At 37.3% G+C, this 26,350-nt stretch overlaps 1 protein-coding gene across 5 annotated transcripts in view; it reads left to right on the top strand.

Annotated features, from left to right (window-relative positions):
* Window positions 1–25,846, top strand: part of spdl1 (spindle apparatus coiled-coil protein 1) — a 31,564-nt gene extending 5,718 nt beyond the window's left edge. For 4 of the 5 annotated variants that reach the window (XM_053630654.1, XM_053630653.1, XM_053630657.1 and 1 more), the window contains exons 3-12: window positions 3,922–4,098; window positions 7,403–7,597; window positions 8,621–8,770; window positions 10,003–10,101; window positions 10,204–10,314; window positions 10,404–10,544; window positions 10,639–10,739; window positions 15,835–16,022; window positions 19,162–19,441; window positions 25,080–25,846. In XM_053630654.1, the coding sequence (XP_053486629.1) occupies window positions 3,922–4,098; window positions 7,403–7,597; window positions 8,621–8,770; window positions 10,003–10,101; window positions 10,204–10,314; window positions 10,404–10,544; window positions 10,639–10,739; window positions 15,835–16,022; window positions 19,162–19,441; window positions 25,080–25,221 (1,584 nt within the window). In that variant the 3' untranslated portion in view covers window positions 25,222–25,846. Of the gene's footprint in view, window positions 1–2,407; window positions 2,783–3,921; window positions 4,099–7,402; window positions 7,598–8,620; window positions 8,771–10,002; window positions 10,102–10,203; window positions 10,315–10,403; window positions 10,545–10,638; window positions 10,740–15,834; window positions 16,023–19,161; window positions 19,442–25,079 lie in introns of those variants that run through there. The other variant, XM_053630656.1, reaches the window with a different exon arrangement.
* Window positions 25,847–26,350: the final 504 nt, after the last annotated feature.

The following is a 26,350-nucleotide window of genomic DNA, read 5'->3' as shown; positions in this document are numbered from 1 at the left end:
CACTTAAAATTTTAATTGTATGTTTTCTAGAATAGCGGGTGTAAGACGTTTGTTGAATTCTCTTTGAACCTTTGTTTGGAAACCTGTAGATTAACCCTTAAAGCTTCCATTCTCTAATGTTACAAGGGTCCCTCTGATGGACATGCAATTTCCCTTCAGTCCCCTCTGAAAGTATTGGAACAGCAAGGCCAATTCTATTGTGTTGCTATACATTGAAGACATTTGAGTGTCTTGGAGGAGCCGTGTTTGGATCTTCCAGCAGGACAATGATCCAAAACATACAACAAAATCAACTGAAAATGGTTTACTGACCACAAAATCAAGGCTCTGCCATGGCCATCCCAGTCCCCTGACCTGAAACCCATAGAAAACCTGTGGTGTGAACTGAAGAGGAGAGTCCACCAGCGTGGACCTCGAAATGTGAAGGATCTGGAGAGATTCTGTATGGAGGAACGGTCTCAGATCCCTCACCATGTATTCTCCAATCTCATCAGGCATTATAGGATAAGACTCAGAGCTGTTATCTTGGCAAAGGGAGGTAGCACAAAGTATTGACTAAAAGGGTGCCAATAATTGTGGCACACATATTTAGCAAAGATGTCTTTTTGCGTAAACCTTTTTGTTTGCAATTGTTTGATATCCATGAGCACAGAGTAAAAAACAATCATTTTTATCAAAAGATTAAACAATAGACAAATTTTCACAGCCCTCTTTGCTCATATTTACCAAGGGTGCCAATATTAGTGGAGGGCACTGTATATGCATGAACACAATCCATTATTGCTGATGTAATGTGTAGCATGATTGAAGTGACATGTAGGTCTTACAATTTTTTGGAAATGTCTTGAATATGGTATTAAAAATATTACATTTGAAGTGCTGATACCTGCAAATACCCTGTGATTGCAGGCAAGGGATATGCAACCAAATATTAAGTGTTATTTACCTTAAGGCTATTTGTTCCTATACTTTTGATCACCTAAAAATTGGGTGGTCTGCCACCAAAGGTGCCACGTTTTCAGTTGATGTAGATATTAGGACATGAAAGATGAAATTCTGATCTATTGTCTCATATTCATCTTTAGATCTCAAACACAAATGTCTACATTTTATAGTGAAAACAATAGAATTGGTCTTGCTGTTCCAATATTTTCAAAGGGGAATGTAAATTGAAAATGTACTTTTATAGGAAGGTGTTCCAGGATGATTAACCTTTGACTTGCTTTTTAGCACATTCTGCTATTCAGCTTTAAACTGGTTAAATTCTGTTTCATTAGATTAATATAAGTTCTTTTGTTTTCCTATTTTTAGTACATTTTCCTGCTTATTCTGTATATTTGATAAATTTGTTAATCTTATTTAGATATTGTGTGTGCATATCTTCTCCTAAACACTGTGGCCAAAAGTATGTGGACAACTGAACATGACACCCACATGTGGGCCTTCCCCAAATTCTTGCTGCAAAATCTAGAATTCCTCTTTTCTGGAACTAAGGGGCCTAGCCCAAACCTGTTCCAGCATGACGGTGCTCCTGTGCACAAAGTGATGTCAATAAGGACATTGTTTGCTAACGTTGGTGTGGACTCCAGTGGTCTGCACAGAGTCCACATCTGAACCCCACTGAACACCTGACTTGAAATGCCTTGGAAGGCTGACTGCACACCAGGCCTTCTCGTCCAACAGTGTCTGACCTCACTAATGCTCTTGTAGCTGAATGGGCGCATCTCCACAGCCATGGTCCAAAATCTAGTGGAAAGCCTTCCCATAAGAGTGGAGGTTATTATAACAGCAAAAGGGTGGCTAAATATATAATGATTCAACAAGCATATATGCCTGTGATTGGTCAGGTGTCAACATACTTTTTGCAATTAGTGTATTTCATGCTCAGTTTTATTAGTGGGCCAAGTGGGCCAAGCGCACCTTCGGTGCACAGGCATCCTATTGTTGTTCTATGTTTTTCTCATTAAGGGCCAAGCACCGCTGGCGCGCTCTTTTTGTGATGGTGCCACCTACTGGTCAAAAGTTACAATAACATGATGAAAATGTTTAAATATATCTGCTATTTTTGCTACTCCTCCTACAAATTATGTCCAATCTTCACCAAATTTGGCTCACATAATCTTGAGACCTGTCTGAGCAAAGGTCATCAAAGGAACTCTGTTCTCCCATAATAGACTGGCAAATTTGTGAAATTGCAAATCATTCTTGAATCTCTTTGCCTATAGTTATGGCTCTGCTTTCCTGTGATTTCTTAGGTAGCAGTTGTAGGACGTTTTTGAATATATGGCTCACCGAATCTGGGTGCTTGGCACCCGAAAATTAATTATTATTATTATTATTATTATTATTATTATTATTATTATTGATACTACTATTACTTTCTATGTGAAAACATGTCAGAGAGTGGCTCTAATTTCCCCCCTAGGTATGAACGTGCATGTGAGTGCGTGTACGTAGTCTCTAGTGTGTGTTCCCGTCTTGTCCCCAGTGTTCTCTGGATAGGCTTTGAATCCACATTGACACTGATCAGAACAAACATCTCCTACCAGTATGGCTTGCTTTAGTGCTCAGTCCTTGTTGTTCATGTAGTAATTTTTGTATGTTGTCTATGCTGATGTACACCGATCCGCCATAACATTAAAATCACATTGCTAATATTGTCTAGGCACCCCATGTGTCGCCAAAACAGCTCTGACCAGTCGAGATATGGTCTCTGCAGGACCTCTGAAGGTGTGCTGTGGTATGTGGTACCAAGACATTAGCAGCAGATCCTTCACGACGTGTAAGTTTTGAGATGGGTCCTCCATGGATTGGACTTGTTTGTCCAGCATATCTCACAGAGATCAATCTTGGGGAATTTGGAGGCCAAGTCAAAACCTTGAACTTATTGTCATGTTTCTCAAACCATTCCTGAACGATTTTTGTAGAGTGACAGGGCACATTATTCTGCTGAAAGAGGCAAGTACCATTAGGGAATACCGATGCCATTAAGGGGTGTACATGGTCTGGAACAACGTTAAGGTATGCGGTACATGTCAATGTAACATCCACATGAATGCCAGCACTCAAGGTTTTCCAGCAGAATATTGCCCAGAGCATTACACTGCCTCCCCCAGCTTGCCTTTTTCTCGTAGTGCATCCCGTAGTGCCATCTCTTCCCTAGGATCCACATGATGTAAAAGAAAACGTGATTCATCACACCAAACCACGTTTTTACATTGCTCCATGGCCCAGTTCTGATGCTCACATGCCCATTGTAGGTGCTTTTGGCAGTGGACAGGGGTCAGCATGGGCGCTCTGACCAATCTGCAGCTATGCAGCCCCATATGCAGCAAGCTGTGATGCACTGTGTGTTCTGACCGCTTTCTGTCATAGACAGCATTAACTTTTTCAGCAATTTGTGCTACTGTAGCTCTTCTACTGATCGGATCTGACCAGACGGGCACCCATGGGCACCCATGTCCCTGTTGCCGGTTCACTGATAGTCCTTCCTTGCACCACTTTTGGTAGGTACTAACCAATGCATACTGGGAACAATCCATAAGACCTGCTGTTTTGGAGTTTCTCTGACCCAGTCATCATTTTGACACAATTTGGCACTTGTCAAAGACGTTCAGATCTTTACACTTACCCATCGTTCCTGCTTCCAACACATCAACTTCGTGAACTGACTGTTCACTTGCTGCCTAATATATCCCACCCCATGACAGGTGCCATTGTAACGAGATTATCAGTGTTATTCACTTCAACTGTCAGAGGTTTTAATATGATGGCTGATCGGTGTTATCGCACTGTGTTTGTGAAATGACATTACATTTTTTATCTTTTTGCAAATTCAGTTTGTTCTTTTCTAGTAAAACATTTGACCTGAATGATACAGAAGAAAACTTTGAAAATTAATAATAAATGTAATGTTAACAGGGCTTGGAGCAAGAAAAATATTCACTGCAGAGAGAAGTGGAACTAAAGATCCGCATGCTGGACAGCCTTAGTTCAGAATTTGATGTTGTTAAAAACCAGCAGAAACATCTATTGGAACAACAGCAAGCAATGTTGGAGAGGAACCATGCAGTGGAATGTGGTGAATTCAAGAACAAGGTATATTCAATAACATAATCTTGCAGCATAATTCTTCATCTTTTTCTAAGTACATTTTCAGTTAAAAAAAAATTAGTACACTTACATGACATAGCACTATTAAGTATTTATCTGTTTAACATCAATGAAATATATAATATATATATATTACCCAGTAGACCACAGGTCAGAAGGAGTAGACACTTCCTTTCAAGCTTTTATTTGTTTTAGGTTTCTACATATTAATTCTCAACCAATACATAATGTCTAGGTCACAGGTGTCAAACTCAGTTTCAGTAGTTGACTCCAGATCCTGAAAATTATTGCCCAGTGTTGAAATGTGCTGATCTTTTGAAAAAGAAAAGTTGATGGAGTGTAAGGTTGTTTTATAAGATTGTTTTATCCATCCAATAAAGTTTAACTTTGTTTTGAATATCTGCATAGTCCACAGAAACATCTGTTGAAAGCAGACAATTTAATGACTTGATATATGTTCATCGTCTTAAACACTTCACTCTCAGAAAAAAGGGTACTAAACTGTACTTTTCCCGTGTCACTAGGATCTTTTTACCTTTAGTGTTTTTTCATGAAAGACATTTGTAATCTATTGCCTAGAAAGGTGCATGTATTAAAGTATTACTCTAAAAGCTAATTAATATGGTCCTTAAGGTCCAGTTGTGTACCTTAAATCATTTTTTAGGTACTTCTAAATTCCTATTACCATGTAGAAGGTAGTGTACACACTAAAGATACAATAGATGTAGCACTCAGTGCATCACCCCAATGACCGTAATGGTACAGTTTAGCACCCGTTTTTTCTGAGTGTTCCATCACTTTATAATTATTTGTCTAGGTAGAAGTTAGCCTCTTATTTGGATTTTCCGTTGTACCTTAAAATCTCCAGGAGTTAGGACCCTGCACCTGTAAATGCCACGTTATAGCCGATTCACTCAATGTAGTACTTAAACAAAACTGATTAAAAGAAGAAGCCTGTTTTAACAAAGTGTAACACAGTGTAATACACTATCATAATACTCAATAAGAAGAAATTTTACTGTAGATTTTTACATAAACTCACGTGCCGTTTTACTGGGTATTGATCGTTGTATTAGTCAAGACGTTTCAAAGTCATTTAAAAAAATAAATATGCCTATGATTATAAATAATAAAATGAGTAAATGCAGCAAAAAATATATATAGGTGAGTCAATATATTGTAAAACAATTCAATAAATAAATAATACTGATACAATATTTTATCAAACTTTTTTCACAATATTGTCCCATTTCAGTTTGTTTTTGTGACAACAGGATTTATTTTCCTTTTGTTTTATTTTTTATTGTCTTGTCTATTTTTATTTCATAATGAAACTTTTATTTCAGATTGAGACTTTTGTTTCCTAATGCCACATTTATTTCATAATGACACTTTTATTTCATTTTGTTATCATCTGTCAGTCAACACTACTGGGGCTGAACCTGTTCAGTGATTTGCCAATCCTTTGTTACTGACTCTTTTTTTCTAGAGTGGGCAGTACATTTCTAGCATGGAACTGCCTGCTAGGAAAGTTGTGCTACCTTTCAGGCAGGTGACATCGATGATCTCAGTGTGCTCAAGCTTTCTTTAGCCGATCAAAGTGATGGACATTATTTCACTGCTTATTCTATTTTGACCTGCACTGAAGTTTTGTTAGAAATGCTCAGGCACAGGGGTGACATATATATGATATACATGTGCCAGCAGGGCTAAGCCCACATCTTTCAATGTATAAAGAAAAAATTCAATAAAATTTTTGGCATCCACATCAAATTATCAGTCGTAATAAAAATACACACAATGGTACAAAAGCGACTGACACAATCAGAATTCGTTTTACGAACAGAGTCATGGGTGTAATGAGCATGAACAAAGTGGATGATTTACTCTTATCACTCTTTTGCCCCATAATGCCTTTGGAGGAGAAACTAAAAGTAGATAGCCTAAACACACATTCTAATTAAAGTACAAATTTACACAAAAGGTCACATGACAGAACCCTATGTTTAGTGTTTTTTTGGTTTGAAAGAGAGGGTTGGAGCTCGTGTGTGCGTGATTGGAGTCTGTCTGTCTCTGTATATGTTGGCGATACTTTGAATATTACTGTTATTATGCCATCAATAAGCCCTTTTGAGAGAATGCATTATTCAGCACTAATCATTTGATTGTCAAGACATTGAAAATATGAGATTTTAGCCTCCCATCAAATATATCATCACTAACCACCACTCCTCATGCGGATAAGTGCAGTTCATGTAGTCAAGCAGCTTTCTACACACTTCAACCTGAAAAGAAAGCAGGCTATATAATGATTGGCATCTGGTGTGTTGTTGCTTTGGCCTGAATGTGTGAGCAGCCAGTGATTATCTCTGACCCTGACCCACTGGTGCTGACTGCCAGATTACAACAGAATGAAATAGAAGTATTGTTATGAAATAATGTCATTATGAAATAAAAGTCTCATTATGAAATGAAAAAGCGTATTATGCACAATAAAAATGTTATTGTGAAAAATGAGTATGATAAAATATTTCAGTATTTATTCATTTGAATGATTTCACTATATATTGATTAATTTAGAAATTGATCGCTGCATTTAATCATTTCATTTTTTTTTATATCATAGGAGCATTGATTGATTTAATTTTAACGGCATTCCATAACTGGGTAGTACAGTTTTGTGCTTTTGGTTGTTTACTTTCCTGTAATTATGTCCTGCTCAAGCAGCACTCAGAATCAAATTGTGTGGCGAAGCGCAAGGCATCAACAATGCACTCATTCTAAATTGGGTGCTTTATTTTAGGGGTCTTTGATCATGCTGGTTTATATTTATTTACATTTTTTTTTTTAGCAAGATGTGTAATATGATTTGCCTAGGGAAAACGACGACACCGTATTTTATACGAACAACCAAAAGTAGTGAAAGTTGTGGAATTGAACCATTTTCACATTTTAGAATAGAAATGTACAGAAACGTCCTATTCTACTTTCAGAGACTACTTTATTAATCACTAGAATAGGTCATTTGTTTAGAAAAAATCAATAGCCTTAATATATGGCGCTTCAATAGGTTATAAAAAATGCTGACCCGGCCCCAGCAGAATACGAGTTTGACACCCTGGTCTTGATTTTTCCAACAGTTATGAAAGATGGAGCTTTTAAGTGAACATCTAAAATGTTCTTTCCCTTTAGTGTAGCATAGTGTTACATAAACTTTGCTTTATATATTCCAATGCAGTAGTTACAAAGTCAATCATACCTTCCCTTCTCCCTCCCAAATTATCTGAAGGTGGATAAATTGAAGGGCGATCTAGATGAGGCTCAGCTTCTTGAGAAACAGCTGAGACATAAGTTGGAGTTTCAGTCTCAAGCTTTAACCAGCAAAACTGAGGAGCTTCGCAAAATGTCAGAACATTCCCATGAAACAATGTCGTCAGAGATCTTGGAGCTACAAATCCAGAAGATGGATCTGGAATCATCTATGGTAAAGTTTGTTTGTTTTTCTTGCAGATTTTTTAGCAAGGTGTTTTCTGTGCATCGCTTTACTGAATGCAATTTGCAAATGCAACTTTACTAAATGGTGAATAGTTCTTGAAAATTCAATGCATGTAATGAAAGGTTGTAATTTACAGTATATAGACATGTAAATACACACACACACTGTTAATCCCATGAGAGAAAAATATGGCTATGATAGCATCTAATGACTGTAATAATAATGATATATTTTACTTATAAGGCACTTTTCTATACCCAAGATTAAAAAAGTAAAAAAAGGAAGAATATCAAAGTATAAAAATAATATAGATTACTTACAAAATAAACATACACATGTCAAAGCAATAGCCCATAACATGACAGATGATGGTAGTAACAGCAACCAGAGTAGACTAACTGCTGATTTTAAACACATTTTTAAGAAGATTAAAAACGGAAGAGACTATACCCCTTGGGGGAAAAAATGGGCCAAGCCCAAATTAGCATGAAGTAAACAAATAGATCAAATAACTTAGTATGTGATAGCATTTCCCTTGGGTTTGTTTAAATGTTTAAACCTTGTGGGTAAACTTGCAGACAGCTTTTTATTTATTTATTTTATTTGTTTTGTTTTTTATTTTTAATTTTAACTTTTTTGTTTTGTTCACCCAGACATGTTCATTTGAATTTTACATCAAACATTTTAATCATTATCATGATTTTACTTTTGTGTTCAAGAAGACTGTGTAAGTGAATTCCCCTGTTTCTAGCTTTTCCCAAAATGGTTCACTGCAGCAAAAGTAAATGAACAAATGGTGGCATAGAAGTGCATTTGATTAATTTTCTCTTTTTTTGCTATTTTTTTTTTTTAAACTCTTCGGGCAGACTGCTCCAAAGTAGGACTGCAACTAATGATTATTTTTATAATCGATTAGTTGGCTGATTATTTTTTCGATTAAGCGGATTGGGGGGGTGGGGGAGGGAAATGCTTTTAATCAAAACGTGTCTTCTTTTTTTTTTTCCCCCTAAGGCTGCCTTAGAGCAGAAGCATCAGGAATTGAAATACAAAGAAGAGCAGCTGGAGCTGGCTAATTGTATCCTTCAGAGGCAACTGGAGACACTTGCAAATACAAAGGAAGAAAAAGAAAACGAGGTCATGTCACTTTACGGTGCTTTGGAGGTAATTCATTAATTTTGCATTCGGTTTTAGAGCTCTTGGGTATTTAGAGCATTGAGCAACCTTATATAAACTAAAGGAAATTACCACAAGATTATTTATTAAAGCTGATTTGTTATTGTGATGTTATTTGCTGTTGTACATGCTAGTAATTGATGTCACATTTAGAAACATAAATTTTTTTGCAAATTTAAAACAGCATATTGAATGTGAAGCAACATTTGTCCATTTTGCCTATAATATCCTGTAGTGCCACATATTTACCATTTGATCATAATACATTTTATTTTTAAAAAGCACCTTTCACAACACTCAAGGTCACTTCACAATTACAACATGCAAATCCAATTCATAAAGCACAATATTTTATATATATATAATTACACATATACAGGTGGCGGCCATGTTCTTTAAATAACCAGTTCTAAAATCTGCTTGCAAATTAGCAAAGAGATATACCAGTGTACCAAGTTTCAACTCGGTTTGGCATACAGTTCTTGAGAAACCTCAGAGTATTGTCCTGGATATATGTTTCAAGTTTGGTGCAAATCCATGCAAACAATCATGAGTTACGTGTGTTTGAGTAAATTAGGCTCCACCTCATTAGAATTGATTCACATGTGGTGGCCATATTGTTTACAAATGTCAACATGTTCTCGATCATTATTGAAGGTAACACTCTGCTGTGCATTTTGGCATGGAACTTGTGAAGACAGAACAAAAAATTCTAGGAAATGTTCTGAAAAAGTAGGTTTTGATTATGAAAATTAGCGAAAAATCTAAGTTGGTGTAGCTAAATGGTTCTTGTGCCATCATTAGGCTGATCAGGCTCATCTCTCTTGCCTGAGTAGCAGGACAGAGTACATTTTGACCAATTTCATGTCTGTAGGACCTACAGTTTGGTCAGCACAATCAGTTTTAGCAGAGAATAATAATAATATGAAGGAAAATTCAATCCAAAACAATAGGAGTACAAATAACTTTGTGCTTGGACCCATAAATATAAAAGTCCTAACAAAAACTACAGAGTTCCAGGATATTTGGTGCTTGGACTCCTAATAAAGAAAGAAAATTTAAATCCTAACAAAACGTGCAAGTAATGTACAGTATCTGAGGGGAATTTAGATGCTTAAGGCCGAAAAGAGAAAAGCATTATTCATAAAGAAATGTGTATTGACATCACTATTGACAGCAGCGGAACTCTCTGCACATGCTAATCTCGTATTTCATAATAGAAATCCAGGGAAGCCAACCAGGAACTTCAAATACAATTGGACCAGGTGTTACAGCATGCGCAGGATCCAAACAGCAAAGGCAATTCATTATTCTCTGAGGTATAGATTTTAATATTACTAAAATATTTATGTTAATGTGATATTAAGGTGCTGGTTTAAATTATATCTTTATTTATTTATTTATTTATTTATTTTAAACAGGTAGAGGACAAGCGTGCTGAAATAGAGAGACAGTTGATCAGTGTAAAAGTACAATACCAGTCTCTTCAAAAGCAGCATGCATTTACCAAACAGCAAATGGTTCGCATGAAGGTAAAAGTCAGCAGCATTATTATTATTGAGAAGGGAGCAAACACTGTGATTTCTTTTTGCCAAAATTTTTGTTCTTTCTTTCATCATAGGTGCAGATATCTAATATGATGCAGCTTCAGGGCATTAGAGCGGACCCAGCCCAGCTTGAGCGATTACGAGTCATGCTGTCAGAGAAGAACAATGAGATAGAAACCTTGATGAAGAAAGTGCAACAGTTGCAGAAGTTGGAGGTAAAGTTTTGCACAAGTAACAGAATTTGATGCGTTGTTTTGATAGTGATCTATTTGATGCAATCAATTGATCATGAAACTCATTTACCAACAGGTGGCACTTGAGAATCAGTCCACTGGTGTCTCCAAGGAAATAGAGTTTGTGGATGAGACGTACTACACTGATCTTTTGAAAATGCAACTCTCAAATTCTAAGTAAGTTTCCAATTAATGAATAATGAAATATAGCGGATTAATGTCATGTGAACTGGAATTTCTTGGGTATGGCCCTTTCCTAGGCTAATCTATTTGGGCATCTAAATGATAAAGAATTGGCAGCTGGAGAGTTTTCATTTCATTAATAAATAGCTTAAATACTGCATCTTTTTGAACTGCTGCTCATGCTGGGTCACAGGGCAGTGTAGCACTCAGGAAAAAAGCACTATCACAGATGCCCATGACTGGCTAGTGTAGCTGTAGCTGTGAGAGGGGAGAAAGAGTAATCCCACTACCACCCAGAGAGAGGACAGCCACTTTTGCTACCTTGGACTCCCAGCCACAGCTAACTGTGGCATCTCAGGATTTGAACTTGCTATATATAGGATGATAAGTCAAACAATTATCTGTTGCCCCATTCGGGAGCCCATAAAAAACTGAATTGAAATTTAAGTAAGGATAACTTATAAGGTATGTTAATTTGCTTATGTACAGTTGCAATCAAAATTATTTAACCCCCATTGCAAATCAGGTTTATTGTAAAAATGTACAGACTTTCAGCTGTTTGCGATGAACAAATAAAACAAAAGCAGTTGAAAGAGTTCAAGACAACGAATGCTTGTTTCCCAAGTGGTTTCCCAAAATTCAACTGGAAATGCAACTTATGTTTTCTCCAGTTTCAAAATGATTAAACCCCTTCATGGCAAGCATCTTTAGTACTTAGTAGAGCACCCTTTTGCTGTTATGACCTGCTGCAAACGAGATGCATAGCCAGACACCAACTTCTGGCAACGTTCCTGAGGAATCTTAGCCCATTCCTCATGAGAAATGGCCTCCAATACCATAGCACCATGGGCCATGTCTGTGTTTGGCACTTGCAGGTGTAGGTGCCAACCATCTGATCCATGGTGTCTACACCTCCTTGGGTCTTATTGTAGAATTTTGTATATTGTTGAAGTGATTGCATCAGGTTTTTTCTTTCTGCTACTTTCATCCACCACTTTGTTGTGGTGCATTATGCTTAGGAGCACAAAAGCCATTCCATTCTTTCTAACATAGCTGACCATGGTAAATGCTGACACTGAATCAAATCTCTGTGCAGTGAAGCTCTCGTGACACATAATAACCCATACTCTCACTAAATAGTTGTGAATCTCTCTCACACACACACACACACACACACACACAATTTGCAAGTATGTTGTTGAAATGCTGTATATCAACCTGTTGACATCAGATATTTGCAGAAGAAAAAATGACATACCTACATGAATGAAATGTAACGCTCTTCTCGTGTCCAGGAGAGTTAAGGGGAAAGATACTCTTCATCCTTAGCTCAATTATTGCACCCAAGCTCTTAGACAAAATTGTAGAAAATGGAGCAAAAGTGGAAGAAAGACAAACTACAGGTCTCTTTTGACATTTTGAAGACATGCTTAGCAAGTGATTAGAGGTCAGTGAAAGACGCAGAATCAAAGTATCTGTCTAAATTTAATTTAATTCGATTGATTCTGTGTTCAGTTCTGACCCTTCTCCTGAGTCCTGTGATGAATTTCTCCATTTTTTCATCAAAAAAATTTAAAACTTTAAAACCGTGTCTCTTCAGGGATCACCTCTGCTCAGTTATTTAACCAACTTTCAACCAGTCTCCTCAGCCCAGCTTTCTGATTTAATCTCACAGAAGTTGTATGATGGATGTTCTCCCCGCATGTCTTTTGAGAGATGTTTTTGTAACCGACAGTTCAATCGTGACAGCCATTATTAATAGCTCTTTAGCTACTGGAGCTGTACCAGCTAGCCTTAAACATGTAATTGTGCAGCCTTTGCTTAAAAAAAAAACTCATCTTGATCCAGCTTTACACAATAATTATAAGCCTGTTTTTCCAAATTGCCTGTTTATCTCAAAGGTGCTGGAGAAAGTTGTTTATTCACAGCTACCCTGTCATTTGAATTCTTTATATATCCTAGACAAGTTCCATTCAGGCTTTAGATCCTTACATAGTACAGAATCTGCCTTTTTAAAGGTCACTAATGATATTTTCATCTCAATTGACTTTGGCATGTGTGCTGTGTTGGGTTATTGGATCTTGGTGCTGATTTTGATACTATAGACCATAGTACTCTTTTAACTTGCCTAGAGTCTGTGGTTGGCATCCAAGGTCTGGCTTTGCAGTTGTTTGCCTCTTACCTGAAAGATAGGACTTTTTCAGTAAACGTAGGGAAATTTTCTTCTTCATTGCCCCCCCTTATCTTGTGGTATTTCTTAAGGTACCATCCAGGGGCGTTAGCTGGGCTGTTAATTATCCGGGGCTAGTAACAAAGCTAGTAAATTTTGTTTTATGGAAGCTGAGATAACTTAGCTGTCAATGTATGACACGATCAGAAAAAGTTGGATTCATCATAAAACTCGCCTCGGGTGTTATCACTGTTTGTAGGACTACCAGACTGATAAAATATAAAAGTTTTTTCTAACTAGGCTAGTTTGGTGTTTCTAGCCAAGGGGAGACACAGCTAAGCTATGTGTTTAGCTTCTACAGTCCCATGCAAAGTACAGTATCTTTCCTTATGCTCTGCTCATATCATGTTCATGTAAACCAGAACTCTTTTACATTTACACACCTTGTTTTCCTGCTCAGCATCAGAGGATGTTACTGTTTCAGTTTCAATCTCTTTACTGGTTTAAAAAAAATGTCATATATCCATTTTTCCTCACAATGACTGTGTGTGCTAGCGTTTGGCAGAATTGAGAGCTTTCAGCCCATAAGACAAGTGTTTCCACGTATTGTCCTGTAAATCCTGTCAGATTGGTCTCACCTCTGTTCACTGAAGACACAAGGCGGAAGGGTATATTTGTATAAAACAAGAAGCATATCAATGTAAAACAGGAACACCACCATATTTGGTTTTCAGGAAGTCATAGGAATATGGGCGAATGTTATTCAGGAAGTTATGTAAATGCACTTAAATGGTATTCGGGGGGAGCCATGCGCAAATGGTGAGAGGCTTTATCTGTCTGTACTTTAGTTAACAGAAGAACAAAGAGGAAAAATGGTGTTAACACTTTCTTTGTTCCTGAGAAAACAGAGAGGGAAGAGTGTTCACAGTGAACTTATCACACCCTTTCCTCTGTCTTTGAGGTCCAGTTAGGTCCTCTTTCCTCTAATACACATAAATGTCAAAAATATTGCAGTAATTTTTGATTCAACTGTACAGTTTGATAAACAAATTAGTGCTGCTGCTAAAGTGGTCATATCATAATTTTTAACCATTTTTAAACGTTCATTATTTTGTTTGTGTGTAATAGAATAGGTTAACATGCTTTAATGTTTAAAAAACGCATTCATTGTCACATACTGTACATTATTGCAGTACCTCTATTCCCAGGCTGCCTGAAACACTCTGATTTCTCCAAAGCCCCTCCTTCTGAAAAGCCCAGAGTGCTCTGATTGGCCAGTTGAGCCATTGCGTTGTGATTGGCCAAATACCTCAAGCATGTGTCGGAAATGTAATGCCCCTTAAGTTAGCTTCAGCCTCCAAGACTTCTAAAGCAATCCTAAGCTCCTAAGCAACATGTCGTCGGTTTTACCGTATCAGTTGGAGCCCGAGTGAGATTCAGAAAATGTGGATCAAACCTTAGCTAGCACGTTAGCAGAGTTCTACAACTGAGCCACAACACAAAACTCCGCATTTCAACAGTCAATAGCAGATACTTTATAAAATAATCAAACATACTTACAGGTTCTGATTCAGAAGCACAAGATTGTCCGAGCAAGAGGGAATCGCCCCACTTTTCAGGAGGAGCCTTTGTGTGTAGCGTGCCTTGTATTCGCCCAGGTTCGGGAAGCTGTCCTCCGTGAAATGAGCTGTGCACAAGCAAACATTTATGATGTACTGCTCAGGAACAGCATTTTAAATTAAATTAACAGTAACCACTGATTCCTTATTTCATTTGTTTTCGGAAGGCTAAACAAAGGGGTTTTGTTTTTGCACAGAAACACACAGCGTCTCTGCGACATGGCGCCTGGAGCCTCGCCTTTTTTCTTCGCGTCTGCCTTTGGGCAGGATTATGCTAACAGCGCATGCTGTGACGTAGGCGTGTTACAGAAGTAATATCTGGACTTCAAACGACGCGTTTTAGGCAGGTCTGGTGCAGTGTTCTCTGTTCGATAAAATAAATCCCTTTGCTGGAACTGAGTTTTGTGACTGCAGATCTTATACATGCACAAACAGATACATTACACCCCCGAAAAAAAAAGAAAACATTAATCATGATATGACTCCTTTACGGGAAGCTTCTTTCATTTAAGGTCTATTACAAAGTTAAAACAGTTTCTCTCTACAAAAGATTTCTAAACTGTTATTCATGCTCATATCACATCACAGTTGGACTACAGTAATTCTCTGTATGTTGGCCTTCCTCAATCTGCCTTGTCTTGCCTTCAGCTTGCAAAATGCAGCAACTAGATTTTTAACAGGGACTAAAAAGAGGGATCATATTTCCCCAATTTTGGCAGCTCTTCAGTGGCTTTCTTTTAAGTTCAAATTTTCTGGTCTTCCTCCACAGTACATTGGTGATCTTTACCCTTACTCTCCTACCAGACTACTAAGATCTTGTAATCAACTTTTTTAAAAAAAAATCTAAAACAGTGATGGCAACATTTATTGTTCTTATAGTTAAAAGTTTATTTATTTCACCGGATAACATGTTCGGGATTTAATGAAAATATATGTGGACTCATTAAAAATATGTATCATCTTTACTTAATGTTTCATCGTGTATATATACAGTGGGGGAAATAAGTATTGAACGCGTCAGCATTTTTTTCAGTAAATATATTTCCAATGAGGCTATTCACGTGAAATTTCTGACTCTTCCCCCATTACACTAACATCTGGCTATTAGTTGATACCTATAAGGGATACTTGCTCCATAAATGTTTTTCTGCTTCTAAGGGTTGGGTTTTTTTGCCTGTATAACCTTGATCAGTTAAATAATTATTATGATTTTTTTTATATGCCATTTGGATAGAAGACGGCCTAAATTATTTGTCTTTTTCTGTGATAATTGTACTTTGTTTTGTTTTGTGTTTTCTAGGAAAGCTGCAGAGAAACTAAAGGAGGAATTATCCATGGCCAGAATGAAAGCTCTTTCTGAGAGCCACAGGGTGCTCGAGTTGGAAAGGAAACTCTTTACTTCCGAGTGTGCTCTAAAGCAAATGCGCATTGACATTGTCAAGCTCCAAGTGAAAATTGAAGAACTCCAGATGAAATATGAGCCTAATGGTAAAATAATACACACACACACAATGTAGTGCTGAAAATTAATTTCAGAACTGTAGTTATTGACTTTTCACATTAAATGATTGCATTAGAACCATAAATAGCATCAGAACACCAGAGAGAAAAGTTTTTTTTTAAAATAGTGTAAACCTTTTTGAGTGACATTATGGTACTTAATATATGTTAACCTTGTTATTGCTCATCATTCAGTCCTTTTTTTGCCATAGATGTCTTCTGCTCTATGTTCTCTTTTATGTTTTGATTTAAATTATCAATTTCAATTTCTGTTACTCTTTATAACATTCGTTCTCGGTTGTCAACCTGGTTATTAAATCTTTTTTTTATTCTTTACTGAGAATACTCAGCAAAGTCAATAACTAAAATTATTAGATTCAGTTAGTAATACAAGAAAATCCAATCCTATGTAGGCTGAAAACAGAGTAAACATGGAGTAAACGTACCCGAAATAGTGTGTGTGTGAGTCAGCACATGCAGCATTAAATCCTTTGAAATTTCTTTCAAAAAATGTCAAATTCATCAAATCCTTTGAATGTTCTGTCAGACTTACAATCCATTTAAGTGCATTGCAGGCTGCTGAACCAGCTTTTAACCTAGAGCATTTCTTGTTGTCAACTCATTTTGTCCACTGTACTTTGTACACTATATAACCAAAAGTATGTGGACACCTGACCATCATACCCATATGTGCTTGTCGTTGGAACATCCCATTCCACCCTTTGTTTGTCCCCCCTTTGCTGCTCTAACACTCTCCACTCTTCTGGGAAGGCTCTTCACTAGATTTTGAAACGTGGCTGTGGGACTTTCTGCAATTCTGCTTCCACAAGAGCATGAGTGAGGTTAGGTACTGATGTTGGGAGAGAAAGCCTGGTGCATAGGAAATCCTTTTCCAAAACCATGGGCATTAATATGCTTTACACCACTCCAGCCGTTGTTTGGCATTGTGCATAGTGATCTTAGGTTTGTGTTCAGCTGCTCGGCCATGGAAACCCATTTCTTAAAGCTCCCAACACATAGTTCTTATGCTGATGTTGCTTCTAGAGGCAGTTTGGAAGTCTGGAGCAAGTGTTGCAAAAGATGCACTTGACTGACCTGTTCTGTGAGTTTGCATGGTTTACCGCTTTGTGGCTGAGTTGTTATTGTTCTTAGACACTTCCATTTCACAATAATAGCAATTACAGTTGACCAAGGCATGTCTAGCAGGGCAAAGGTTTCGCAAACTCACTTGGCATCCTGTGACACTGCCACATTTAAAGTCACTGAGCTCTTCAGTATGACCTGTTCTACTGCCAGTGTTTGTCCATGGAGATGGTTGTGGCTGAAACACCTGAACTGAGTGACCTGAGTGACCACATACTTTTGGTCAAATGTGTGTATTTACACATTTAGACAGCTCACTCAGAATACGTTTTCTCTGCTTTCACTTCCACTACACCTTCTGCTATAAGTGATCTGATTATGAAGTCCAATTCTACATCCTGCCAGCTTGACTCTGCACCTACTACTTTACACAAAATGTGTGTTTCCGAAGTCTCACCTTCCATAACTCGTCTGATAAACTGTAGCCTAGCATCTGGTATTGTTCCAGCAGAACTAAAAACTGCTGCGGTGACCCCCATTCTTAAGAAATCTGCCCTTGATCATCAAAATATGAACAATTATAGGCCAATCTCAAACTTACCATTTTTAAATAAAATTTTGGAAAAAGTAGTGGCTTCACAGTTAAGGTCTTATTTAGATGCCAATGGTCTCTTTAAACCATTCCATCATACAGCACTGAAACTGTTGTTCTTCTTGTGGTTAATGTCCTTCTCCTGTCCATTGATTCTGGGTTAATAAACACTTTAATTCTCCTCAATCTAAGCTCTGCATTTGACACGGTCTGTCATGATGTACTTATCTCTCGTCTTTCTGGAATCAGCATCACTGGTCCAGCTCTCTCCTGGCTCACCTCCTACCTCAATGACAGAAAGTATTTCATCACTATTGAAGGGTACAAATCCGCCACTGCTCCTCTGACACAGGGTGTTCCTCAAGGCTCTGTTCTTGGGCCACTGTTGTTTATCATTTATATGTATCCATGTGGTGACATCATACACATGCATGGACTTCAGTTTCATTGTTATGCTGATGACATCCAAATTTACCTTACCACCAGCTCTGATAAGACAACTTTTTCTGATGCACTCACTGCATGTATTAGGGACATCAAACCCTGGATGTCCCTGATCTTTTTAAAACTGAATGATAATAAAACTGAAATATTGTTTATTGGTTCAACTAATTCACTCAAAAGGATGGATGTCATTTGATATCGATGGGGTTCCTGTTAAATCTTCTTCCTCTGCCTGTAATCTTGGTGTTTTATTTGACACAACTCTCTTTTGATTCCCATATCAACTCTATAGTTAAAAACTCTTTTTACCACCTTCGTAATATTGTCTTCAATCCTCTCTCACTCTGACTGATGCTGAAATCTTAGTTCATGCCCTAATCACTTCATGTCTGGATTATTGTAATGCGCTTTTTATTGGCTTGCCCAAAAATACATTTCAAGATTACAGTATGTTCAAAAGTCAACTGCAAGGGTTCTCACCTCCATCAGGCGCTCTGTTCATATCAGTCCTCTTCTGCATGATCTCCACTGGCTACCTGTAGCTTCACATATTCAATTTAAGATACTACTTCTAACATTCAAACTAAATGGTCTTGCCCCTCCCTAGTTGTCTGACTTTCTTCATACATACTGCCCTACTCGGTCCCTTAGCTCATCAGAACTTGGTCTTTTGTCCATACCTAGATTTCAGCTGTCCACTGCGGGTGGAAGGTCATTTTGTGTTGCTACTCTGAAACTGTCGAACTCACTACCTCTTACTCTCCGTAACATCACTTCTCTGCCTAGTTTAAAGACCCAGCTAAAAACGTATCTGTTTGAAATGTATTTTCAATGATTTTCAATTTATTACATTTGTGTTTTATGTATTTGATATATATACTATGTAAAGTGACCTTGAGCTTTGGAAAGGCGCTATATAAATAAAACTACTTCTTCATTTTGAATTTTGTGAGTTGACCAATTCGCAAACAAAGTATGCTGTTAAGTAACTATAGATTCTTTCCCCAGAGGTGAAGAAGGCACGGACTCAGAAACGCAAGCAAGAAAAATTTCCAGTAAACTTACCTGAGGGGTCTGACTATAGCAGCATGGATACTCCAGACATGAAGACTGAGCCAGGCAAGAGCAAGGCTGTCGACGGAGAAGGCCTCCCTTGTTCAACGGAGAAAGAATTTTTAACCCCAGTACAGTTATCACAAGCCACAGGCAGTAGCTCTGTCTTGCTTTGTGACACCAAATGTGTTCGCATCTGTGAGAATGCCCCAGTCTCTATTCCTGATTCCTCAAGGTAAATACCTCCCTTTGTTTTACAAATGGTGTAAATCATTTCATCACATACGTTTTTAAGAGAATATATTATTATTTAGAAAAAGACAATGATGATAATGATTTTGTTTCGTTGAAAGGTGAGTAGTTTCTCAAATTGTTGAGTAGAAAATTTTAATAATTGTGTGTCATGTTAATTGTAAACACCTCATTAGGTTATTAGTTTAGGTTATTATACATATCGTCTGGTCTTTTTAAATTATTTTATCACTTTATTATGTGACACCAGTCACCTATTTTATCTGGTAAAATGAAAATTTTTATCACATATATTTATTTGCACTGGCACAGCATCATGAGACAACACCTCAGTGTTTGAGTTATAGTCTGTTACAATCATGTAATGAGAAATGACTCATGTAATGAGAAAATGATGTTTTAGTAAGTATATCTTTACTTGTACAGCACATTTCTAAGCCAACTAAATACAAAGTATTTCACAATACCTGAAAAATCATAAAACTTCATTACTTGTTAAAAAAAGACACACTAACCAGTAAAACTACACATCATTCTGATACAAGTTGATCTTAGTTTCATCTGTCCAGATGATGTTGTTCCTTAACTGTACCTATATATATATACAGTGAGGGAAAAAAGTATTTGATCCCCTGCTGATTTTGTACGTTTGCCCACTGACAAAGAAATGACCAGTCTATAATTTTAATGGTAGATTTATTTGAACAGTGAGAGACAGAATAACAACAAGAAAATCCAGAAAAACGCATGTCAAAAATGTTATAAATTGATTTGCATTTTAATGAGGGAAATAAGTATTTGACCCCTCTGCAAAACATGACTTAGTACCTGGTGGCAAAACCCTTGTTGGCAATCACAGAGGTCAGACGTTTCTTGTAGTTGGCCACCAGGTTTGCACACATCTCAGGGGGGATTTTGTCCCACTCCTCTCTGCAGATCTTCTCTAAGTCATTAAGGTTTCGAGGCTGACGTTTGGCAACTCGAACCTTCAGGTCCCTCCACAGATTTTCTATGGGATTAAGGTCTGGAGACTGGCTAGGCCACTCCAGGACCTTAATGTGCTTCTTCTTGAGCCACTCCTTTGTTGCCTTGGCCGTGTGTTTTGGGTCACTGTCATGCTGGAATACCCATCCACGACCCATTTTCAATGCCCTGGCTGAGGGAAGGAGGTTCTCACCCAAGATTTGACGGTACATGGCCCCGTCCATCGTCCCTTTGATGCGGTGAAGTTGTCCTGTCCCCTTAGCACAAAAACACCCCCAAAGCATAATGTTTCCACCTCCATGTTTGACGGCGGGGATGGTGCTCTTGGGGTCATAGGCAGCATTCCTCCTCCTCCAAACGCGGCGAGTTGAGGTGATGTCAAAGAGCTCCATTTTGGTCTCATCTGACCACAACACTTTCACCCAGTTGTCCTCTGAATCATTCAGATGTTCATTGGCAAACTTCAGACGGGCATGTATATGTGCTTTCTTGAGCAGGGGGACCTTGCGGGCGCTACAGGATTTCAGTCCTTCACGGCGTAGTGTGTTACCAATTGTTTTCTTGGTGACTATGGTCCCAGCTGTCTTGAGATCATTGACAAGATCCTCCTGTGTAGTTCTGGGCTGATTCCATACTATTCTCATGATCGTTGCAACTCCACGAGGTGAGATCTTGCATGGAGCCCCAGGCCGAGGGAGATTGACAGTTCTTTTGTGTTTCTTCCATTTGCGAATAATCGCACCAACTGTTGTCACCTTCTCACCAAGCTGCTTGGCAATGGTCTTGTAGCCCATTCCAGACTTGTGTAGGTCTACAATCTTGTCCCTGACATCCTTGGAGAACTCTTTGGTCTTGGCCATGGTGGAGAGTTTGGAATCTGACTGATTGATTGCTTCTGTGGACAGGTGTCTTTTATACAGGTAACAAGCTGAGATTAGGAGCACTCCCTTTAAGAGTGTGCTCCTAATCTCAGCTCGTTACCTGTATAAAAGACACCTGGGAGCCAGAAATCTTTCTGATTGAGAGGGGTCAAATACTTATTTCCCTCATTAAAATGCAAATCAATTTATAACATTTTTGACATGCGTTTTTCTGGATTTTCTTGTTGTTATTCTGTCTCTCACTGTTCAAATAAACCTACCATTAAAATTATAGACTGACCATTTCTTTGTCAGTGGGCAAACGTACAAAATCAGCAGGGGATCAAATACTTTTTTCCCTCATTGTGTATATATATATATATATATATATATATATATATATATAGGTACAGTTAAGGAACAACATCATCTGGACAGGTGAAACTAAGATCAACTTGTATCAGAATGATGTTGTGTAGTTTTACTGGTTAGTGTGTCTTTTATTTATATATATATATATATATATATATATATATATATATATATATATATATATATATATATATATATATATATATATATATATATAATGTGTGTGTATGTGTGTATAGGGTTTTTTTATATAGATGTTTTTGGCAAACTCTAATCTGGTCTTCCAGTTTTTGAGGCTTGCTAAGGGTTCACATTTTGTGCTAAACACACTGTACTTAAGTGAGGGTGTTTTTGAGCTGGCTAACTGTTGTGAAAGTTTTTTTTCACCGTGGAAAGAATTCTTCTGTCATCTACCACAGTTGTTTTCTGGGGTTGTTCAGGCCTTTTGGTGTTCCTCAGCTCACCAGTGCATTCTTTCTAATTAAGAATGTACCGACTAGTCGATTTGGCCATACTTAATGTTTTTTCTATCTCTTTGATGAGTTTATTATGATTTCTTTTGCCTAATAATGGCTTGCTTCACTGGCAGTGACAGCTCTTTTAATTTCATATTGACAGCAACAGATTCCAAATGCAAATGCCACACTTGAAATCAACACTAGACCTTTTAAATGAGGGAATTAGGGAATGGCACACCTGGCCATGGAACAGCTAAGCAGGCAGTTGTCCAATTACTTTTGGTCCCTTAAAAAGGTCTGGGGGGAAGGGGGCGCCACATATACAAAGTGCTGTACACCTTTCACCTGATTTGGATGTAAATACCCTCAAATTAAGGCTGGAAGTATTAATGTATGACAGTTATGGCAAACATAAATCTGTGGGTTCAGTTTATTGGCACTGATTAACCTATTAAAATAAGTAGTTCTTTCCATTAACCAACTATTTTGATCTATTCTTAAAGTGAGCAACATTATCTAGTGTTGCAGAGATTATTAAACCAGCTAACCAAATAACATCAGAAGGCTGAATTATTTCTACCCTTAGTTAAGTGAAATCTGTTGAAATGTTGGCAACTGAATCATCACAAAAAACACAGCAGAATATTGTATGTTTAGACTTAACCATTTTAATGTTAAAAACCGTTTCAAAAACAATACATCTGTGATCAGAAACATAGATGACTTCTAAATGTAGGTTAAGGGACAAGCCTAACATAAAAATCTGATCCAGTGTAAATAAAACTTCTTGTACAACATTAAAAACATGCAGCACTATTTAAGAATTCTGAAACAAATGTATTAGACACGTCATGAACATGAAAATTATACTCACCAGCTAATAGCACTTTGTCAAACTGAAGTACAACTGATTACATTAGATCAGATTTCAGTTGAAAACAGCCATATAGTCTTGGATTATAGTAAATGACAATATACTAAACTGGGTTTCAGAGAAAACTTTATCTCTGGTCTCAGATAATTGCAATGTGAGAACAGCTCACATCTCCTACCCAGCAGCATTGTGATGTTTCTTTCATTTCCATGCAAATGTAGTTTAAGTTTTAATGGTAAGCCAAACTGCTGCTTTTAACTTTGATGGATGGCCAGACCTCTGTGAATTACAAAGCCACTGTATGTAACAAATGTTTGTTTACAAATAGTGACTGATAAAGGGACACATTCATTTGAAATCATTTCCCAGGATATAGAAAATACTAATTAATAGTTACTAGTCAAGTTATTCTTTCTCAGAACCATGTCAAAGAGAACAGACTCCTTATCGGCCAGCAACCTCACGTCAATTGGGCTTCAGTGCTATTTGGCTGATAAAATAGGCTTAATCAGAGATGTCACAATAATGTTTTTTGCAAGTGAAATACAAAACTTTGAGCTGCAAGTCCAAGTCAAGTGTCAATGCCATACCAAGGCCATGCACTTTAGCTAAGCATATTTTGATCAAACTCACATATTCAACATAATTGAATCTATTAGGCCTTCCAGATCAGCTTTCTTGAACTTCCGTCAAAACAGCTTACTGTGTCTAATGAAAATGCATATTTTGGACTTGTAGTGTGTGTGGCCAGAAAGACATACAGTGTATAAAAAGTCTACATACACACCCCTGTTAAAATGGCAGGGTTTTGTGATGTAAAAAAATTTGAACCAAGAGAAATAATGTCAGAAATTTGATGGTAGTTTTGAATTGGATGGCCGCAACTCGTCTCAAAAACAGTTGGGACGTGGGCAACAAAAGGCTGGCAACAGTAATTGTCAACAGGTCAGTAACATGGTTGGGTATAAGAAGAGTATCTTAGAGAGGCAGAGTCTTTCAGAAGTAAAGATGGGCAGAGTTTCACCAACCTGCGAAAAACTGCATATACAATTTGTGGAACAATTTCAGAATAATGTTCCTCAACGTAAATTTGAGAAGACATAAATATCTCATCATCTAGAGTACATGATGTCATCAAAAGATTCTGAGAATCTGGAGGAATCTCTGTGCGCAAGGGACAAGGGTGAAAATAAATATTGCATGCCCATGATCTTCGGGCCCTCAGGTGACACTGCATTAAAAACAGGCATGATTCTGTAATGGAAATCACTGCATGGGCTCAGAAACACCTCCAGAACTCATTGTCTGTGAACACAGTTCGCCGTGCCATCCACAAGCGTCTCTGATGGTATGGTGGTGCATTAGTTCCTAAGGAATGGGCAGCTTGCACATCTGGAAAGGCACCATCAATACTGGAAGGTATATACAGGTTTCAGAGCAAGATATGCTTCCATCCAGATTCCATTCCATCTTTACTTCAGAGAGACTCTGCCTCTCTAAGATACTCTTCTTATACCCAATCATGTTACTGACCTGTTGCCATTTAACCTAATTAGTTGCAAAATGTTCTTCCAGCTGTTTCTTTTTAGTAACACTTACTTTTCCAGCCTTTTGTTGCCCCGTCCCAACTTTTTTGAGACGTGTTGTGGCCATGAAGTTCAAAATGACCTTATTCTTACCATTTTTTTTTTCTTAAAATGGTACATTTATCCTGTTTAAACATTTGATATGTTTTCTATGTTCTATTGTGAATAACATGGGTTTATGAGATTTGCAAATCATTGCATTCTGTTTTTATTTACATTTATTTATGTTTTACACGGTGTCCCAACTTTTTTGGAATTGGGGTTGTATTACTTTATTTACTACTTTTTGACTACTTTATTCAGTAGGGAAATATGTTTATTTCAACATGGCAAAATCCATGGAGACTCTAATGAAATGCCCACTATTGCATGTACCATCCAGCAGCATGCAAAGGCAAAATGCACTTTGGGATACTCTTGTGGGGACCCACCACATTATATTTATCTTTGATGTAAATGTTTTATCTTGTTTTATTTTTGCTTTTAGGTCTTCAGTGAAAGACTGCGTTAGAACAGCCAAGTATAAAATGCCAAAATCGGATGAGGGACAGGACAACTGCAAGAAGTATCAAGCACCTGTTTATGTTGATTCAGAGAACACCATGGAAAGACAGTGTGCTCAACAGTAGTAATTAAGTCTCTACTATTAATTTAGCTAAAATGTTTAGATTTTTAACTCCTATTGGACAATACATGTTAATAGACAATAACTTGTGGTGTGTGTGTGTGTGTGTGTGTGTGTGTGTGTGTGTGTGTATCCTTTACCAGTCAAAAGTTTGTGGACACCTGACTGAAATGTTTCTCATGACTTTAAAAATCTTTTGATCTGGTATATGATTAAATGTTTGAAATCTGTGTTGTAGACAGAAATATATTTGTGGCAGCGAATTCATTTCTTTCATTAGAAAACTAATATTTTATTTACAAACAAATATTTTTTCAAATGCATGCGAAATATTCTGAGAAAGCAGTCAATAATTGTCCAGCATAGGTGGGAACTCCTTTTATTACTGTTTAAAAAGCATCTCGGGGATTCCTCAAGAAATTGGTTGAGAAAATGCCAAGACTACATTTTTCTTTAAATTCTAGGCAAAAAGGGAGTCTACTTTGAAGATGCTAAATGATTTTGATTTATTTTGGATTTATTTATCACAAATATGGAAAAATGGAAAAAAATAAAGAATGAGTGTCTAAACTTTTGACTGGTAGTGTGTGTGTGTGTGTGTGTGTGTGTATTTATATTTATACTTTATATAAAAATGCGTGTGTGTATGTATGTGTATATATATATATATATATATATATATATATATATATATATATATATATATATATATATATATATATATATATATATATATTATATAAAATGTATATGTGGAAGAATGTTAAGGCTCGTCTGAATTTTGCCAAAGCACACCTTGATCATCTTCAAACCTTTTGGGAGAATGTTCTGTGGATTGATGAGTCAAAAGTGGAATTTTGGAAGACGGGTTCGATTACATCTGGCATAAACCAAACAAAGAATTCCACAAAAAGAACATCAAACCTACAATTAAGCATGGTGGTGGAAGTGTTGTATTGTGTGGATGCTTTGCTGCTTCAGGGCCTATGCAACATGCAGTAATCGAGGGACACATGAATTCTGCTCTCTACAAGAAAATCCTAAAGGAGAAAGTCCGGTCTTCAGTCTGTAAGTTGAAAGTCAACACAACTGGATTATGCAGCAAGACAATGATTCAAAGCATAGGAGTAAGA

This window comes from Ictalurus furcatus, chromosome 8, assembly GCF_023375685.1.
Source record: "Ictalurus furcatus strain D&B chromosome 8, Billie_1.0, whole genome shotgun sequence".
Lineage (NCBI taxonomy): Eukaryota > Metazoa > Chordata > Actinopteri > Siluriformes > Ictaluridae > Ictalurus > Ictalurus furcatus.
Note: the sequence above shows the minus strand (reverse complement) of the source record. Positions and strands in the feature narration are given on the sequence as shown.